The following is a 13,584-nucleotide window of genomic DNA, read 5'->3' as shown; positions in this document are numbered from 1 at the left end:
AAGAGGACGTACAGGAGAGAGATATGCCAACTTGTGGAGTGGTGTCACAGCAACAATCTTGTGCTCAACGTCAGTAAGACGAGAAAGCTGAGTGTGGACTTCAGGAAGGGTAAGACGAAGGACACATACCAATCCTCATCAGGGATCAGAAGTGGAGAGAGTGAGCAGTTTCAAGTTCCTGGGTGTCAAGGTATCTGACGATCTAACCTGGCCCCAACATATAGTTGAAGTTATAAAGAAGACAAGAAGGCGGCTATACTTCATTAGGAATTTGAAGAGATTTAGCATGTCAACAAATACACTCAAAAACTTCTATAGTTGTACCATGGAGAGCATTCTGACAGGCTGCATCACTGTCTGGTATGGAGGGGCTACTGCACAGGACTGAAAGAAGCTGCAGAAGGTTGTAAATCTAGTCAGCTCCATCTTGGGTACTAGCCTACAAAGTACCCAGGACATCTTTAGGGCGCAGTGTCTCGGAAAGGCAGTGTCCATTATTAAGGGCCTCCAGCACCCAGGACATGCCCTTTTCTCACTGTTACCATGATGCAGGAGATACAGAAGTCTGAAGGCACAGACTCAGTGATTCAGGAACAGCTTCTTCCCCTCTGCCATCCGATTCCTAAATGGACACTGAATCTTTGGACACTACCTCACATTTTAATATATTTCTGTTTTTTTGCATGATTTTTAATCAATTCAATATACATATAGGGAAATTGATTTTATTTATTTATTTTTACCTCCCCCCCCCCTCCCCCCTTCTATATTGCATTGATCAGCTGCAGCTAAGTTAACCAATTTCCCGAGACATGCCGGTAATAATAAACCTGATTCTGATTCATTCCTGGGATCACTCTCGTAAACCTCCTCTGGACCCTCTCCATTGTCTTTCCTTCGATAAGGGGCCCAAAGCTGCTTACAGTATTCTGAGTGCGGTCTAACCAATGCTGCATAAAGCTTCAGGCATCAACCTATTGTTTATTGACGTGGACAAGGTGGAACTTCATTAGCCAGAGAGTGGTGAATCTGTGGAATTCTCTGCCACAGGAAACAGTTGAGGCCAGTTCATTGGCTATATTTAAGAGGGAGTTAGATATGGCCCTTGTGGCTAAAGGGACCGGGAGTATGGAGGGAAGGCAGGTACAGGGTTCTGAGTTAGATGATCAGCCATGATCATACTGAATGGCAGTGCAGGCTTGAAGGGCCGAATGGCCTACTCCTGCACCTATTTTCTATATTTCTATGTTTCATCACCCATCATTGGCAGCTCATCCAGAAGAAGGAAAGCTTTGATCTCAAACCTCTGCTGCCTTGCGGCTATACCCACACAGGGGGAAGGCTTTGGGAGTAAACCCTGAGGAAAAATCCGGGGTTGGACTCCCTAACGCAGTCCTATGTTGAGTTCAATGCTGACTGGCAGCTCCTGCGACACCGCTGGTGCCAAACTGTATCAGCTGTGTGGGGAGGGAGAGCCTGCTGTACGGGCCACAGCTTGCTCTCCATATCGTCCTGTACTGGCTTGCGTAAGCAGTGTAGAGAGCTGGGATGCAACATTCGTAGTTGAGCTGGAGGAACTCAGAGGAGCATACGGTCGGCCCAGTACTCCCCCCCTCCATCTGTCCTGTCACTGCCCAGTGTGCAGTGTCTGGGAATCTCCAGGCTGTGTCTCAGTAGGAGCTGAGGCCAACAGCTCCGAGTTCCAAAGGGACCATGGCTGACGGGAGCTGCCCTTCCTCATTCGTTAAACCCCTTCTCACCACGGTGCCTCTTCCAACAGTATTGCCCTCATCCTAACCCAGTTGGAACATTACCGCACTGTATAGGCCCGTGGGCCCACGATGCTGACACGCTTTAACCAACTCCAAGACCAGCATCATGGTGGTTAGCGTGATGTTATTACAGCTTGGGACATTGGAGTTTGGCATTCAATTCCGGAGTTCTCTGTAAGAAAGTCAGTATGCCCTCTCTGTAACTTCGTGGGTTCCCTCTGGGTGCTCTAGTTTCTTCCCACAGTCCGAAGACGTTCCGGTTAGTAGGCTAATGGGTCATTGTAAATTAGGAACGGGTTAAGTAGGTGGATTGCTGGGCGTCTGGAAGGGTTGGTTCTGCGCTTGATCTCTAAATAAATACATAAAATAAAATAAAACTAATCCTTCCCTCCCATGTAGACCTTCACTCCTCGATCATCCATATGCCTATCTAGAATCTCTTAAATGTCCCTAATGTATCTGCTTCTACCACCAGCCCTGGCTGTGAGTTCCATATATCCACCACTCTCTGTAAAACCCCACCTCTGACATCCCCCTGTACTTTCCCCCAGTCACCTTCAAATGATGTCCTTCATGTGAGCTGAGCATTAGCCTCGGAAAATATCTCTGGTTGCCAACTAGATTTTTGCCACTTATTATTATCTTATACACCTCTGATCCTCCTTCACTCCAGAGAGAAAATCCCTAGCTTGCTTACCCTACCCTCATAATCCATGCTCTCTAACCCGGGCAGCATCCTGGTAAATCTCTTCTGCACCCTCTCTAAAGCTTCCATGTCCTTCCTGTAATGAGGGGATCAGAACTGAGCACAATGTTCCAAGTTGGTCTAACCAGAGTTTCATAGAGCTGCAACATTACCACACGGCTCTTGAGCTCAATCCCCTGACTAACGAAGGCCAACACATCACATGACTTCTTACCCAGCAGCGATAACTTTGAGGGATCTATGGACAACCCCAGATCCCTCTGTTCCTCCACACTGTTAAGAATCCTGCCATTAACCCTGTATTCCGCCATAAAATTTGATCTTCCAAAGTTAATCACTTCACACTTTTCTGAGTTGAACTCCATCTGCCAGTTCTTAGCCTATCTCTGCATCCCGCCAATGTCCCATTGTAACCTATGACAGCCTTCTACACTGTCCACAACGCCGCCAACTCTCATGGCATCTACAAACTTACTAACCTCCCTTCCACTTCCTCATCCAAGTCACTTATAAAAATCACATAGAGCAGGGTTCCCAGAACAGATTCTTGTGGAACACCACTGGTCATCACCCTCCAGAAAGAATAAAATTCCTCAAATGCTTTCAGCGGACAGAAATGGGAATTTGTGTCCTCATGTTCCAGGTTTAAGGCACTGACGGAGGGAGCACTCCGGTCTCGGGTCAGTGGTGAGGGGCACAAACCTGCATTGATGATTGTCAGCATTTTCCTCCAGACTCGGTACTGCAGTGAACCCACGTAATATCCCACGTTGATCATCGCGGAGAGTGGCTCTGGGTCCTCCAGAGCACACTGAGCCCTGGAAAGAGAGAAGATATCAGAGAGGGTGAACGAGGAGGAATTTCCATCTGGAATCAGTGAAGTATTAGATTGATGGTGGAGTAAGTTTATATGGTTCAGCACAACATCGTAGGCCGAAGGCACCGTACTTGCTGTAGTATTCTGCTCAATACTGAAAGGCCTAGAGAGTGAGAAAGTAGAGAGGGTGTTTCCTATAGTGGGGAAGTCTAGGACCACAGGCCACGGCCTCAGAACAGAGAGGCATCACCTTACAACAGAAGGTAGCGAATCTGCGGAATTCATTGCCATAGACAGCTGTGGAGGCCAAGTCATTGGGTGCATTTAAAGCAGAGGTTGATAGATTCTTGATCAGGGCATCAAAGGTTATAGGGAGAAGGCAGGAGAATGGGGTTGAGAGGGATAATAAATCAGTCATGATGAAATGGCGCAGCAGACATGATGGGCTGAGTGGCCTAATTCTGCTCCTATGTGTTATGGTCTTATAAGAAACCTAATTCTAATTCTGAACAATAATAGCAGGATATTTTTACACATGAATACAAACTATCTTCCAACAAAGGCCAAAGAACCGTCTGCTTTCCTCTGTGCCCACTGTCACCACATGAACTCTTTCGGATCCTCTGCATGCTGGCAGCCTTTCAGTAAACCAGCCTCTACCTTCCCAAGCCTCCTGTACCTCAATTCCCTTTTAATTCTCAATGGACAGTGAGTGAGGAGGGCAAGGCTGGACTCACACCACCTCCTCAGCAGTAAAGAAGACACAGCAGCGTCTAAACTTTCTGAGGAGACTGAGGCAAGCAAGACTTCCCATTCCCATCCTAACAACTTTCTACAGGAGCACTACCAACAGTCTCCTGTCTGACTGCATCATTGTGTGGTACGGAAGCTGCAAGGCATCGGACCGCAAGACCCTACAGAGGATAATAAAAACTGTCAAGAGGATCACTGGGGTCTCCCTCCCCCCCCCCCCATTTGTGACATTTACCAGGAGTGTTGCAGACGAAGAGCTTTAAGCATTGTTGAGGATCCCCACCACCCATCCCACAATCTCTTTGACCCACTACAGTCAGGAAGGAGGGACAGGAGCATCAGGACTGGGACTGTCAGACTGGGTAACAGCTTCCTCTGTCAGGCCGTGAGACTAATGAATACCCTGTCAACACTGAGGTCTCATCACCAGGACAGTGAGGGGTTTACTGTTTACCTGTGTTGCACACTACCGACATTTTTGAATTATATTTAACTTATGTTCTGTGGACGCACCATGGTCCAGAGGACTATTGTTTCGTTTGGTTGTGTACATGGTGTCAAAATGGTTGTTGTGATGTACCTAGTGTGGTAGTGTAGCGGGTAGTGCTTGTCACTCTCACTTTCAGATTCCACCGCTGGCTAGCAGTCTTGCGAAAAGGAGAGCTGGATGTGTAGGTCTCTCCCTGCCAGTCTCCCTCCTTGCCTCTCCAACAGCAAGCCTTGTGTAGTGCCTCCTCGCTGGCGATACATGGAAACTGAACTTCTTTCAGATTCAGGCTGAACTCCAGGGGACGGGGAATAGGTCTGGCCCCTGCACACATAGCACGCAGGCCCTGGTGCTTGTGAACCAGATCCCCAGCTGTGGGTAAATAGTCCCACTGCCTTGTGGGCAGCCTCAGGAGATACAAAGGCTACAGGATTAAACCCAGACAGCAAATTCGGAGTGGACCCTAAGGCAGCGGGACGTCATTGAACATCCTCCCAGCAGCTCCTGCAGCCAGAAGGTGCCAAGCGTATTGTTTCATAAGCTTTCCTCTGGACTACACTGGTGAGGCTGAGAGGGGTCTTGACGACTGGGCATCTCTAGGATCTCCATACCTTCCATCCAGGCTTGTGATGATCATCGTCACCACCTATTGTCCTTCAAGACAGTCGGATACCAACCATATATGTACGGTCAGATAACAATAATCTTCAAATTGAACTTGAATTTGAAAGCAAGACCAAAAATCACAAAATGTACACATGTTGTTCGTACCTTTTCTTGGTTGCTGGAAGATTCTAGAAGAAAAAGAAGAGAGGATTTAGTTGAGTTATACGAATAGTGTGGATCCAAAGTTCATTAAATACACCGCGTATGTTTCGGGCAAACCCGCTACCGAGGTACTGGCAGTTGACCCAGGCTTGGGCAAATAAGATGAGCTGTCTCTGAACATTAAGAAATGCAGCATATTTTATAGGTTAAAAATGCAGCCTAACACTATAAAAGCATGTAAGTGCAGAAGAAATTTACCAGGAAGCTGCTTGGATCAGAGAGCATGTCTCATGAGGAAAGGTTGAGCGAGCCAGGGCTTTTCTCTTTGGAGTGAAGGAGGGTGAGAGGTAATTAGGTAGGGGTGTACAAGATGACCAGAGGCATACATTGAGTAGGCAGCCAGAGACTTTTTCCCAGGGCGGAAATGGATATTACGAGAGGCCATAATTTTAAGGAGGTTGAAGAGAGTATAGGGTGGATATCAGAGGTGATTTCTTTACACAGAGAGTGGAACGCCCTGCCAGGGGTGGTGGTAGAGGCAGATACATTATGAACAATTAAGAGACTACGCACATGGATGATAGAAAAGCGGAGGGCTATGTGGGAGGGAAGGGTTAGATTGATCTTGGAGTGGATTAAAAGGTTGCACAACATTGTGGGCCGAAGGGCTTTGCTGTAATGTTCTATGTTCAATGAGATGTTCTGAAGTCAAAAGCTGAATGATGTAGTCCCATCTCCTGGTGATGCATGAGGCATGTGGATAACAGATTTATAATCCGAGGTGACGATGGTACAATTCTACAACCCACTCACTGACTCTCCACTCAGACCCTAAGAGTAATTCATTGTTCACAACTCTTGATGCTCAGAGGGACCGTGGACAGGTCGAGTCAGTGGAAAGGAAAGCAAATACAATGTCAGGATTCATTTCAAGAGAACTAGAGTATAAAAGCAAAGATATAATGCTGAACACGAGGAATTCTGCAGATGCTGGAATTCCAAGCAACACACATCAAAGTTGCTGGTGAACGCAGCAGGCCAGGCAGCATCTCTAGGAAGAGGTACAGTCGATGTTTCGGGCCAAGACCCTTCGTCAAATCTCTTACTAACTCTTCTTTCAGTTAGTCCTGACGTAGGGTGTCGGCCCGAAACGTCGACTGTACCTCTTCCTAGAGATGCTGCCTGGCCTGCTGCGTTCACCAGCAACTTTGATGTGTGTTGCTTGATATGATGCTGAGGCTTTTTAAGGCATTGGTCAGACTGCACTTGGAGTACTGTGAACAGTTTGAGCCCCTTATTTAAGAAAGGATGAGCTGGCATTGGTATGGATGCAGTGGAGCTTCACAAGAATGATTCCAGGAATAAAAGGGTTAATATACAAGCAGCAATTGAAGGCTTTGGGCCTGTACTCGCTGGGGTTTAGAAGAATGCAAGGGAATCACATTGAAACCTATTGAATATTTAAAGGCCTATACAGAGTGGATGTGAAAAGGATGCTTCCAATAATGGGGGAGTCCAGGACCAGAGGGCGTGGGATCAGAATAGAAGGAAGAACACAGATGAGGAGGAAATTCTTAAGCCAGAGGGTTATGCATCTGCGGAGAATGGCATTCAGAGGGATAATAGGTCAGCCATGATAGACTGGTACAGCAGTAAATGGCTCAATGGCCCAATTCCACTCCAACGTCTGATGGTACATCGCAGTGGATAATGATTTTATTATCGAAGTACTTGAATATGGCATTGGAGCAGAGCTTAGCCGCACAGTCATAAGGGTAAAGCAAGTAGACAGGAGCTAAGCATACAACCTTGGGGTGTACCTGTGCTGACGGAGATTGTGAAGGAAATGTTGTTGCCAGTCCGAACTGACTGGGGTCTGTAAGTAAGCAAATTGAGCACAAGGAGGTATTCAGCAGGTCGGGCAGCATCTGTGGAAAAGATCGGTCGACGTTTCGGGCTGGAACCCTTCATCAGGAGGTATTGAGACCAAGGTCTAGAAGCTTACTGTTTAGTTTCGAGTAGATGCAAGAGTATTGAATTCTGAGCTGTAATCAATAAAGAAAATCCTGATGTATGCCTCTTTGGTGTCCAGATAGTCCAGGGTTGAGTAATGAGCCAATGAGATGGCATCTGCTGTGGACCAGCAAGGTACAGAATGGTCTAGCATGTCAGCACAGAGTTAGAATGGTCTAGTACGGTCCAGAATAGTCTAGCATGTCACCAGAGAGTCGGAATAGTCCAGAATGGTGCAGCATAGTCTGGCATGTCACCAGCGAGATGGAATGGCTTAGCATGGTCCAGAGTATTTCAGCATGTCATTAGAAAGTTAGAATGGTCTCCTTCCAATAGGGAAGCTGATGGGTGACTTTAGGAAGACTTAAAATACTTTGAAATGTTGGGTTAGACGAGTGGAAGAGCTCTCTTTGGAGAGGACTAATAGCCAGAGGCCAGAGGTCCACAAATAAAGGCCAAAGTTGGGGGCAGAGAATAGCAGGGAGATGGCAGTTTTCTGGGATCCAGAAATCAATCCCCGAGAAAGTAGTGGGAACTGGTTTATGGATGTCAGTGGGGATAAGATTAGATAGATTTAGATTTGTTTTTCACATGGATATCAAAACATACAGTGAAATGCATTGTTTGTGTTAACAACCAACACAACCAAAGGATATGCTGGGGGCAGCCCACAAGTGTTGCCATACATCCTGGCATGGACGTAGCATACCATAATGGTCAGCAGAACAACACAAGCATGAACAACAACATAACAACAAAACAACAGCAGCACAACAAGCCCCTTTCCCACCCACCCACCCACCCACACACGGAGAGAGCCCCAGGACAGGCCGTCCCTGAGCCTCCAGTCCCTGACCCAGACTCACACACTTTAGTGCTCGGACTACCCCAGGACTGATCAGGTGACATTGATGATCAATCCTTAACACTGGGACTCACTGACCAGGGCAATTTCACGTTCAGGTCTCGACCTCAGGACTGGCCAATCATGTGGCTTTGACCTTTGTCTTCGACCCCAGGGCTCACTGCTCAGGGCAATTTGACCATTGGGTCTCAATCCCAGGTCTGGCTGATCATGGGAGTGGATGAGTGTGGAAGATGTGGAGCAGGATGTGGGAATGAGCTAGCACAGGAGGGGGCTGAATGCCCCCAGGCAGGAGGTTCCTCGGACCCAATGGAATCAATCAGCTCTTGGCCTTTTCGTACAAAAAGTAGTGAATATGGCTCAGTCCATCACAGGTAAAGGCCTCTCATCAACATCTAGCAGTGTCACAGGAAAGCAGCATCCATCATCAAGCACTCCCACCATCCAGGCCGTGCTCTCTTCTCGATGCCGCCATCAGGAAGCAGGCACAGGAGCCTCAGGACTCACACCACCAGGTTAAGGAACAGTTATTACCCCTCAGCTATCAGGCTCCTGAACCAGAGGGGATAACTTCACTCACCCCATCACTGAAATGTTCCCACAACCTATAGACTCATTTGCAAGGACTCCTCATCTCATGTTCTCGATATGCATTCCTTATTTATTTATTTATTTATGTATTATTATTATTTTTATATTTGCACAGCTTGTTATCTTTTATACATTGTTTCTTTGCCCAACTTGTGTGCGGTTTTTAATTGATTCTATTGTATTCCATTGTATTTACTGTGAATGCCCACAAGAAAATTAATCTCAGGGCTGTATATGGTGAAATATGTACTTTGTAACAAAATTTAGAGTCATGACCATAGAGAAGTATGGCACAGAAATAGGCCCTTTGGCCCATCTAGTTTGTGCCAAGACATTTAAATTACCTGTTCCTATCGACCTGTACCAGGACCATAGCCCTCCACATACCTACCATCCATGTACCTACTCAAACTTCTCCTAAAACTTGAAATCACGCTCACATGCACCACTTGCACTTGCAGTTCATTTCACACTCCGGTTGTCGTCCCACCCAATTTTGGTGGAAAAAGCTCGCTCGCATTTACCCTATCTATACACCTCACAATTCTGTACTCTTCCATCAAATATCCTCTCAATCTTCTATGTTCCAAGGAATAAAGTCCTAACATATTTAATCTTTCTGTATAAATTAGGTTCTCCAGACCTGGCAAAATCGTTGTAAATTTTCTCTGTATTCTTTCAACCCCATTTACATCTTTCTGACCAAAACTGTACACACTGCTCCAAATTAAGCCCCATCAATGTCTTATACAATTTACTTTGGACGTTTTGGTACTTGTTCCTAGGGTTGAACTTTGTTTGCTGGGGCTTCTCCCACTCACCTGCAAGAAGAGCGCAGTGTCTCGCTGGCTGAGTTGGCACTCAATGGTTTTGATATTAGCCTTCAGCATGGAAATCTCCTCAGCGATTCTCTTCACCTTCTCCTGCACTGATTGAACCTGGTTCTTCACCTCATTCCGAAGGCTGTCCAGCAGCATTGCTTCCTCCGTGTGGAGAAAAGAGTGAAGTTTCTGGAATTCCTGTCTGATTTGTCGTTCCGTTCTTGAGGCCTGGCTCTGGAACAACAGTAGTTAACAGAGTCTAAAGATTAAAGATTTAAGAATTAGTTTTATTTGTCACATGTACATCAGAACATAAGAAATAGGAGCAGGAGTCGGCCATCCGGCCCGTCGAGCCTGCCCTGCCATCCAGTAAGATCATGGCTGATCTGTCTGTAAACTCAGCTCCATCTATCTGTCTTTTCTCCGTAACCCTTAATTCCCTTACTATGCAAAAATCTATCCAACCTTGTCTTAAATATATTTACTGAGCTGGCTTCTACTGCTTCATTGGGCAGAGAATTCCACAGATTCACCACCCTCTGGGAAAAGCAGTTCCTCCTCATCTCCATCCTAAATCTACTCCCCTGAATCTTCAGGCTATGTCCCATAGTTCTAGTCTCACCTACCAGTGGAAACAACTTTCCTGCCTCCATCTTGTCTATCCCTTTCATAATTTTATATTTCTGTAAGATCTCCTCTCATCCTTCTGAATTCCAGCAAGTGCAGCCCCAGGCGACTCAATTTCTCCTCATAGTCTAATCCTCTGATCTCTGGAATCAACCTGGTGAACCTCCTCTACACTGCCTCCAAAGTCAGTATATCCTTCCTCAAGTAAGACCAGAACACCACACAGTACTCCAGGTGCAGTCTCACCTGTGCCCTGTACAGTTGCAGCATGACCTCCCTGTTCTTAAATTCAATCTCTCTAGAAATGAAGGCCAACACTCCATTTGCCTTCTTGATAGCCTGCTGCACCTGCACACCAACCTTTTGTGATTCATACACATCAAAATACACAGTGCTACATGTTGTTTGCGTCAAATCAAATGCAGGAAAAATTGCTCTGGGCAGCCCACAAATGTCCCCATGCTTCCCTTCCAGCGTCAACGTAGCATTCCAACAACTCACTAATCCTAACGTCTTCCACATGTGGGAGGAAACTGGAGCAGCTGGAAGAGATTCATGTGGTCAGAAGAACATACAAACTCCTGACAGACAGCAGTGGGAATTGAACCCAATCTTACAGTTGGCGCTGTAATAGCATTATGCTAACCGCGACGGGAAATCAAAAAAATCCAGTAAATGCTGGAAATCTGAAACAAAACCACAAATTGTTGCGAATACTCAGTGGGTCAGGTAGCATCTGTTGTGAGAGAAATGGAGAAAAAATTTCAGGTCAGAGATTCTCCCTTAGATAATTGTATTATTGACATTTCTGGGATTCCTTGAGAATTTTAGAAATGACTTAGATGAGGAAGTACAGGGTTGGTTAGTGAGTTTGCTTCACCATATCAGACGATCTGTCCTAGGCCCAGCACGTAAGTGACATCACAAAGAAGGAACAGCAGCACCTCTACTTTCTTGGAAGTTTACGCCGATTCAGCATGTCATCTAAAACTTTCACAGACTTCTATAGCTGCACGGTGTTACAGCAGTGAGTATATTGACTGTCATATGGAGCGACTGGGCTTGTACACTCTGGAATTTAGAAGGCTGAGAGGGGATCTTATTGAAACATATAAGATTATTAAGGGATTGGACACGCTGGAGCCAGGAAGCATGTTCCCGCTGATGGGTGAGTCCAGAACCAGGGGCCACAGTTTAAGAATAGGGGGGTAGGCCATTTAGAACGGAGTTGAGGAAAAACTTTTTCACCCAGAGAGTGGTGGATGTATGGAATGCTCTGCCACAGAAGGCTGTGGAGGCCAAGTCTCTGGATGCTTTCAAGAAAGAGATAGATAGAGCTCTTAAAGATAGTGGAATCAAAGGTTATGTGGATAAGACAGGAACTGGATACTGATTGTGGATGATCAGCCATGATCACAGTGAATGGCGGTGCTGGCTCGAAGGGCTGAATGGCCTACTCCAGCACCTATTGTCTATTGTCTACTGTTGCTCCATTAAATCTCACTGCATTCAGATAGGGAATAAAGTCCTAACAGAGCCCAGCACCTTCAGCCTGGGGCGAAAACACCAGTGTCCTTCAACAGAAGATAGTGTCCATTATGGGTGAAACACTCCCCGCCATTGAGCACATCTACATGAACCACTGCCACATTATCAATAACAAAGACTGCCACCCACCAGGACATGTTCTCTTCTCACTGCTGCCGTCAGGAAGAAGGTACAGGAGCCTCAGGACCCACACCACCAGGTTCGGGAACAGTTATTACCCCTCACCATCAGGTTCCTGAACCAGAGGAAATGACTTCACTCACTCCATCGCTGAACTGTTCTCACAGCCTATGGATTCACTTTCAAGGACTCTTCGTCTCATGTTCTTGACACTTAGACCATAAGACATAGGAGTAGAATTAGCCCATTTGGTGCATCGAGTTTGTTCTGCCATTCACTCATGGCTCTCCCCCTCTTCAGCCCACTCCCAGGCCTTACCCCTGTCAGTTTTGATACCGTGCCCAATCAGGAGCCTATTAGGCTCCGTCTTAAATACACCCAATGACCTGGTCTCCACAGCTACCTGTGGTAATAAATTCCACAAATTCACCACCCTCTGGCTAAAGAAATTACTCCACATCTCTATTTTAAAAAGATGCCCCTCTACCCTGAGGCTGTGCCCTCTTGTCCTCGACTGCCCCACCATGGGAAACATCCTTTCCACATCTACTTTGTCTAGGCCTTTCAACATTCAAAAGGTTTCATGAGATCCCCCTTCAAACTTCTAAATTCCAGTGAGTTCAGTACCAGAACCATCAAATGTTTCTCAGATGATAACCCTTTCATTCCCAGAATCAACGTTGTGACAATAGACAAAGACAATAGGTGCAGGAGCAGGCCATTTGGCCCTTCGAGCCAGCACCGCCATTCACTGTGATCATGGCTGATCATCCACAATCAGTATCCAGTTCCTGCCTTATCCCCATAACCTTTGATTCCGCTATCTTCAAGAGCTCTATCCATCTCTTTCTTGAAAGCATCCAGAGACTTGACCTCCACAGCCTTCTGGGGCAGAGCATTCCATACATCCACCACTCTCTGGGTGAAAAAGCTTTTCCTCAACTCCATTCTAAATGGCCTACCCCTTATTCTTAAACTGTGAACCTCTTCTGGACCCTCTCCAATGCCAGCACATCTTTTCTAAGATGAGGAGCCCAAAACTATTCACAATGCTCAAAGTGAGGCCTCACCAGTGCCTTATAAAGCCTCAGCATCTCATTCCTGGTCTTGTATTCTAGACCTTTTGAAATGAATGCTAACATGGCATTTGCTTTCCTCACCATTGACTCAGCCTACAAGTTAAACTTTAGGGTTTTCTGCACAAGGACTCTCAAGTCCCTTTGCATTTTCTCCCCACTTAGAAAATAGTCTGCACATTTATTTCTTCTACTAAAGTGCATGACCATGCATTTTCCAACAACGTATTTCATTTGCCATTTTCTTGCCCATTCTCCTAATCTGTCTAAATCCTTCTGCAGCCTTCACAATCTCAACCGCTACCTCTTTCAGAACCCAACGGTGCAGTTCATTTGGTCTGGGTGACTTATGTACCCGTAGGTCTTTCAGCTTTTTGAGCACCTTCTCCCTTGTAATAGTAACTGCATTCACTTCTCTTCCCTCACACTCTACCACATCTGGTACACTGCTAGTGTCTCGCACAGCGAAGATATTTATCGCTTATTTATTCTTGTTATTATTTGGTTCTTTTTCTCCCCCTTTGTCTTTGCACATTTGTTGTCCTTTGCACATTGGTTGTTTGTCCATCTTGTTGTGGGCATCTTTTCATTGATTCTTTGTATTTACTGTGAATACCCAC

General features: G+C 46.1%; 1 protein-coding gene across 1 annotated transcript in view; it reads right to left on the bottom strand.

Annotated features, from left to right (window-relative positions):
- The window catches only part of LOC140201104 (zinc-binding protein A33-like), a 45,426-nt gene that overhangs the window by 10,154 nt on the left and 21,688 nt on the right, over positions 1-13,584 (bottom strand). The window contains exons 3-5 of the mRNA XM_072264707.1: positions 9,594-9,827; positions 5,307-5,329; positions 3,181-3,296 (exon numbers count right to left, since the gene is read on the bottom strand). Coding sequence (XP_072120808.1) covers positions 3,181-3,296; positions 5,307-5,329; positions 9,594-9,827 — 373 coding nt within the window. The remainder of the gene's footprint in view (positions 1-3,180; positions 3,297-5,306; positions 5,330-9,593; positions 9,828-13,584) is intronic.

Source organism: Mobula birostris, chromosome 8, assembly GCF_030028105.1.
Source record: "Mobula birostris isolate sMobBir1 chromosome 8, sMobBir1.hap1, whole genome shotgun sequence".
Classification (NCBI taxonomy): domain Eukaryota; kingdom Metazoa; phylum Chordata; class Chondrichthyes; order Myliobatiformes; family Myliobatidae; genus Mobula; species Mobula birostris.
Note: the sequence above shows the minus strand (reverse complement) of the source record. Positions and strands in the feature narration are given on the sequence as shown.